This window comes from Monodelphis domestica, chromosome 3, assembly GCF_027887165.1.
Source record: "Monodelphis domestica isolate mMonDom1 chromosome 3, mMonDom1.pri, whole genome shotgun sequence".
In the NCBI taxonomy this organism is placed as follows: Eukaryota; Metazoa; Chordata; class Mammalia; order Didelphimorphia; family Didelphidae; genus Monodelphis; species Monodelphis domestica.
The window spans coordinates 9,430,702-9,436,877 of NC_077229.1; the positions used below are offsets into that span (position 1 = coordinate 9,430,702).

The 6,176-nt window shown below is 49.3% G+C and overlaps 1 protein-coding gene across 4 annotated transcripts; it reads right to left on the reverse strand.

Moving 5' to 3' along the window:
- Positions 1–408: 408 nt before the first annotated feature.
- On the reverse strand, positions 409–5,846 carry LOC100015725 (zinc finger protein 883-like). Of its 4 annotated transcripts, none has more exons than XM_016433025.2 (5): positions 5,489–5,846; positions 4,907–4,976; positions 4,332–4,458; positions 3,933–4,028; positions 409–2,553 (listed from the first exon to the last, which is right to left on the reverse strand). In XM_016433025.2, the coding sequence occupies exons 2-5, from the start codon at positions 4,940–4,942 to the stop codon at positions 734–736; spliced, it is 2,079 nt and encodes a 692-aa protein (XP_016288511.1). In that variant the 5' UTR covers positions 4,943–4,976; positions 5,489–5,846; the 3' UTR covers positions 409–733. The 4 variants fall into 4 exon arrangements, with proteins under 4 accessions (XP_016288511.1, XP_016288508.1, XP_016288510.1 ...); XM_016433022.2 differs by having other exon boundaries at positions 3,933–4,031; positions 5,489–5,845; XM_016433024.2 differs by having other exon boundaries at positions 3,933–4,031; positions 5,397–5,845.
- Between the last annotated feature and the right edge of the window lie 330 nt (positions 5,847–6,176).

Sequence of the window (6,176 nt, forward strand, 5' to 3'; positions counted from 1 at the left end):
TTAGGGGTGTTTTTCAAGCCCTTTCTTTTTGCCACAATATCTCACATTTTCTTCTGCTTTTCTAATCTTTTGATATTCTACTATTTCTTTATTTCTCATGGAGACATTAGTTTCAATTTGGCCAGTTCTGTTTTCCCAAGCCTTCTCAGGCTGGAAAAATGATTCATTATAACTTTTTCTTGAATTTTTAAAAATGAGAATTTGGTGTATTGTGCCTTCTAGATTATTCTGAAGGTTTGGTAGGAGCTAGGCTGTACTTCTTGTTGCTCCATCACCTTGGCTCCTGAACTAATGTTGAAAAAACTCTATGCTCCTACAAAATACCTTTTAACATCCATTTCATTAACCATTTTTCTCTGAGCATGAATTTGCTGATGCTGATTAACAGGTTTTCTCAAGAAAACAGACTTTCCAAATTCATTTCATTTATAAGATTTTTCTCCAGTATAAATCCTATGGTGTACATATTTCGATCTATTTTCTGACTGACGGCATTCCTACATTCAAACTACTCATAAGGTTTCTCTCCAGATGAATACCATGGTCATAAATAAAAGCTACTCTGTGACAAAAGGCCTTCCACATACATTATTCTCAAGTATGACTTTCTGGTGCCAATATTAGGACCCTGGACAAAAATGTTCCCACATTAATTATATACATGAGATTTCTAACAAGTACGATGTCTATGATGTGGAATAAGTATTGCCTTTTAAATAAAGAACTTCCCACATTAATTGCATTCATAAAGTTTCTCTTCACTATGTATTCTCTGGTGTTGAGTAAGTTCAGAAGACTGGAGGAAGGTCTTCCCACATTCATTACATGCATAAAATTTCTCTCCAGTATGAATTCTCTGATGTCTTCTAAGGTATGAATTCTGGCTGAAGGTTTTCCCACATTCATTGCATTCATAAGGTTTCTCTCCAGTATGTCTTCTCTGGTGCTGAGTAAGATCTGCTCTCTTACAGAAGGCCTTTTTACATTCATTACATTCATATGGTTTCTCTCCAGTATGAATTCTCTGGTGATGACCAAGATTAGAACTGCAAACAAAGGCCCTGCCACATTCATTGCAGACATAAGGTTTCTCTCTGGTATGGATTCTTTGATGGTCAATAAGGTGTGATTTACAGCGGAAAGCCTTCCCACATTCATTGCACTCATAAGGTTTCTCACCAGTATGCGTTCTTTGATGCTGACTAAGATTAGTGCTCCGGACAAAGGTCTTCCCGCATTCAGTACATTCATAAGGTTTCTCTCCAGTATGAATTCTCTGATGAACTATAAGGTATGAATTTTGCTGGAAGGTTTTCCCACACTCATTGCATTCATAAGGTTTTCCTCTAGTATGTGTCCTCTGGTGTCGAGTAAGTCCAGTGGCCCGTAGGAAGGCTTTCCCACATTCAGTACATTCATAAGGTTTCTCTCCAGTATGAATTCTCTGATGTCTTCGAAGGTATGAATTCTGCTGGAAGACCTTTCCACAATCATTGCATTCATAATGTTTTCCCCTAGCATGTCTTCTCTGATGTCTCATTAGTTCAGTGGCCCGGAGGAAAGCCTTCCCACAATCATTACATACATAAGGTTTCTCTCTAGAATGAATTCTCTTATGCTCATTTAGGTATGAATTACAATGGAAGGTTTTCCCACATTCATTGCATTTATATACTTTCTCTTCAGTATGACGTCTCTGATGTTTTTGAAAACAGGAAGTCCGGCGAAACACCTTCCCACATTCATGGCATTCATAAGTTTTTTCTCCAATATGTACTCTCTGGTGTCGAATAATTTCATAGCCCCTAAGGAAAGCCTTCCCACATTTGTTACATACATAAGGTTTCTCCCCAGTATGAATTCTTTGATGTTCAGTGAGTTGTGATCTCCAATGAAAGGCCTTCCCACATTCACCACATTCATAGGGTTTCTCTGCACTATGAATTTTCTGATGTTTCCTAAGATATGAATTCTGTTGGAAAACCTTTCCACATTCAGAACATTGGTAAAGTTTTTCTCCTCTGTGAATTCTCTGGTGCAGAGCAAGTTCAGTGTTCTGAAGAAAAGTCTTCCCACATTCATTACAATCATAAAGTTTCTTTCTAGCATGTACTCTACGTTTTTCAGTACAGTCAAAATTATAGCTAAAGGATTTCTGACATTTATTGTCATGAGACAATATTTTCTTTAAACAGGTTCTATTCGATTGTTTTATAGCTGAATATTTTCTGAAGCTCTTTCTCTGTCTGTCATATTTATGCAGAAGATTCTTTCCTACAAAAAATTGCTTTCGTGGCTCTAGATTAGAGCTTCTATCATTTTTGTATTCATGGACACTCATTTCTTTGGGGGATTTCCTTTTAGTGATTGTTACTCGTCTTAAATGTTGATCCTCTTTGCTCCATTCCTCCTTTAACTTCAAATTACATTCCCAGTCTCCCCCCACTGTTAAGATCCAAGGAACATCACTCAAGGGTCTTTTCTCTGAGAATTCTTCCACAGTAAGGCCATGCTGTGGAGTTGACGTTTTGATTTGAAGTTTGGTGTCCAAATCTGAAAGAAATAAAAAGTGTAAATGTCCTCCTTTCTCTGGATGGATCTCCTTTCAAAATAAAATTTCTATGTTGTTTCCTTCATTTTTTTAATGTTATTAGTCACAAAGCTGGGGTCAAATCTTTTCAGCTAATTTAGTTTACTCAGTATCAATTCTCGAAAAGAGTCAAAATAATATCTTATTACCTTGCTATGCCACAATTTATTCTACTAATCCCCACCGTAAGCAGCACAGGAGACCAATTTAGCCAGGAATATTTCTATGGGGAATTCTTGTGATTTTCATGTTTAGGGCAGAGTCCTAGTAAGGTAATCACCCGGTAAAAGGAAAGGAAAGATCTTAAAGCTCTTTTATTATACTTCCAAAAAGCACAGCTCTATCAAGGTTAAAAATCATTCCTGGTTTCCAACAACATTTCAAATGATCCATTTAACCATGTCTATCGATGTGCTAACTTAGGGCACAAAGAGGTAGATCTTGGAGTGGTTTTAACTTGAATTTCCCCCATAAAAGGAAATGAACCCTTTTAATTTGATTAATGTGGGTGCTTCCTTTCTTTCAAGAACTGCCAGTTCAGATACTTGAACTCCTTTTCTATTGGTGAATGGACAGTAGCCTGATTGACTTGGGTCCACTTAGCCAGTAGCCGTGGGGCCTGGAGCCTGGTTCAGAGGGCTTAGAGTGCAAAGTAGAGGAGTGAAGGGTAGAGAAGCGGCTCCTCCCAGTCCCCTCAGAGTCCACTTTAGGGTCAGGGCTAATTCTTGATGATGTCTCAAACAGAATCGAATCAGCCCAAAGACTCCAGGAACCAGAATTGTCTTTTGGGCTTGTAAAGGGCACCTTTCTTATCTCTAGCTTCTTCTAGCACTAACTGAGACTATCTGGTTTGGGGGCAGCTCAGTGGATAGAGCACCAGGCTTAGAGATGGAGTTGCTGTGTTGGAATCTGGCCTCAGACTCTTCCAACTGTGACCTTGGATAAGTCACTTTACCTCCACTGCTCAGCCCTGAGTGCTCTTTTGCCTTGGAGCCGATGCACAGTTTGATTCTAAGATGGAAGGTGGCTGCCCAAGGACTGGACACAGTCTGGCACCTAAAGCCCTGCCCGCCTTCATCCCCTGCTTCTCCTGGGAAGTCCCGGGGAATAAGGGAAGGGCTCCAGGGAGGAGGGGCAGCAGTGCCCACTCAAGGGTGGTGCCAGGCCTTTGTGCCTCCATGTGGGATTGAGGCCATGAGAAAGGAAGGAGACCAGAGGGATGGGAGAAGTCAGGCCAAGGGGAGGCAGCAGAGCTTGGACTGTGCCCCCCTGGGGAGACCTGGGCACCAGGGGTGACCCTCAGCCCCAGAACAGCCCCAAACACAGGTATTTCCTCACTCACCTGTGTGGTTGCTGCTTGGAAATGAGTCCTCAGGCACCCAAGGCATGTCCGCTTGCTCCAGATGAGAGATCACCTCTGGCTGGGCACCCACAAAGCCTGCTGGGGAGGAAACAGCAAAGGAGGGACAGAAACACCCCAGAATTCAACCACAGCCCCCCTCTTCTGGGAACGGGATGCTGGGCTGGGGAGGGGGGCGGCTGTGCAGGAGGCAGAGGAAGGAGGCCCTGGCCGGTATCCTAGGAGACACAGGGGTTGGGATGGGGGGGCACAGGAGGCACAGCTGGCCTCAGGGACAGTGTCTAGCCTGAGGGACAGCAGCCCCCTCAGCCTGCTCTGTCTCCTGCCTGCCTGGCCCTGGACATGGCCCCAGCACAGACCCCTGGGTGCCCAGGCCCTTACCCAGCCACGCCAGGGTCCAGTAGTTCTCCAGCATCACCTCCCGGTACAGCTCCCTCTGGGCCCGGCCCAGGAGCCTCCACTCCCCGGGGGAGAAGATCACAGCCACGTCCTGGAATGTCAGCGTCCCCTGGAACATTCATGTATTTGCTCAGGAGCCAGGGGCCCTGGGGGGGGGCAGGGAGCAAAGTGGGGGCCCCAGCAGAGTCTCCCCGAGGAATCTGGGGGCTCAGAGCCAAGCCTTCTTCCTTCCTCCTGCCAGACACTGAGACAGTCTCAGCAGGGGCTCCTCTGTGAGGAATGAGCTCTCAAACCCCAACACGGGGCCACATCCCAGCCCTGGGGAAGGACGGGACCTCCAACGCTGTGTCCCTGGTAGGAGGGGACCCCTGGGGGGCTGCCTTCCAGGGCCTCGCACACAGCAGGCGCCTAAGCAGCGGGGGTTGGGGGAACGTGGGGAGCCCAAGGAGGTGCCCCCTTGGGGTTCTTTGGGGGAGTCCTACTCTCCCTGGGGGCGGGGACAGGACACTCTGAAGAGCACCTTCTGGGGACCGCCACGAATGGGAGGTCCCGCTCACCTGACGGGCCCCGGCTCCAGGGGGCCCAGGCGCCATGGCTTCGTCTCTGTTCTTTCGGCAGGGGCCTCTTCTGGGGAGGAGATGGGATCCGTGAGAGGTGAAGGGAATCGGGGGGCTGTGCCCCTGGAGGAGGGCCCCGCAGAGCCAAAGGCAGGGCTTTGGGAACTGGGGCGAGGGAACACACCAGGATCTGAGGCCGGGCAGAGGCTGAAGCCCACTGTGTGTGTGGAGGGGGGCGGGCACAGACTAAGGCAGCGGCCCCTGGAGGAGCCCCAGAGAGCGTATTTCTCAGACCAGGATCCAGAAGGCGCTGGGGGAGGAGCCACGGGACAGGGGTGTGGGCTCAGACTCCGCCCCCAGCCTCACCAATGGACGCCTCTCTTGGGGGGGGGGGTAATGGGAGGGCGGCGATCAGGGGGTGGGCCTGCGCAGGTGTGTGGTCCCTCTTCTGCCCTCCCTACAAATCCAAAGACAGGGGATCATCCTGAACCTGCCGGTCCTAGCTCGGCGGGCACCTAGCGTCCGGGCGGCCCGTCAGGGATCCCTCCCTTCTGGCCCCGAGGTCCAGAGGCCCTGCCTCACCTCCAGGGCAGGATCTTGACTGGTGCTTGGACTCAGGGACCGTGTGCAGTACAGATCCGACTGTCAAAGGCATAGGGCCCGGAAGTTAAGTCAGGCACTAGTGCCTCTCCGCTGCGCCTTCTGGGAAGCGTAGTTCGGGGGGCGGCGGAGCTGGTGCGCATGCGTCCAAAGGCTAGGCTGCTCAGATTGATCTGGAGCCCAGACAGTTTGTTAGTCTGGCTGTAGATGGTTGTCTCGTCCCCTTGGTGACCGTGGACCGGGCTGGGGCAGGAAGGAACGGATCGTTGGGGGCCGTGTCTTCCCGAGCGCGGAGAGGCGGCCCCTTGCCCTGTGCTTTATCCCCGCAGCGGTTGCCGGGGTATGGAGCCCTCCCAGACCTCCCTCCCCTCCAGACATTCTGATGAAGCGGACCCCGGAGAAACCCCTCCTCAGCTTGAACCTGAGCCCCCTGGTGGCCCAGAGCGGGGTCATTAGTGCTGAACCTGCCCAGGGCTCTTACCCTTGGGGCCTGCCGAGAGTGTAGTTGTAGGAGAGCTCCCCGGGAGCAGCGATGATGTCTTCCAGGCAGAACAGCGGTCAGGGCTAGGCAATGGGGGTCCAGTGACTTGCCCAGGGTCACACAGCTGGGAAGTGTCTGAGGTCGGATTAGAACCTAAGACCTCCCGTCTCTAGGCCTGGCTCTCCATCC

What these genes read in the sequence shown, in the direction of transcription:
- LOC100015725 (XM_016433022.2), bottom strand. Translation starts at nt 4,942, where the DNA reads ATGGCGCCTGGGCCCCCTGGAGCCGGGGCCCGTCAG. An exon ending in CTGGACCCTGGCGTGGCTGG is followed by an intron (nt 4,032 to 4,331) that starts GTAAGGGCCTGG and finishes TTTCCTCCCCAG; the next exon opens with CAGGCTTTGTGGGTGCCCAG. An exon ending in TCCAAGCAGCAACCACACAG is followed by an intron (nt 2,554 to 3,932) that starts GTGAGTGAGGAA and finishes TATTTCTTTCAG; the next exon opens with ATTTGGACACCAAACTTCAA.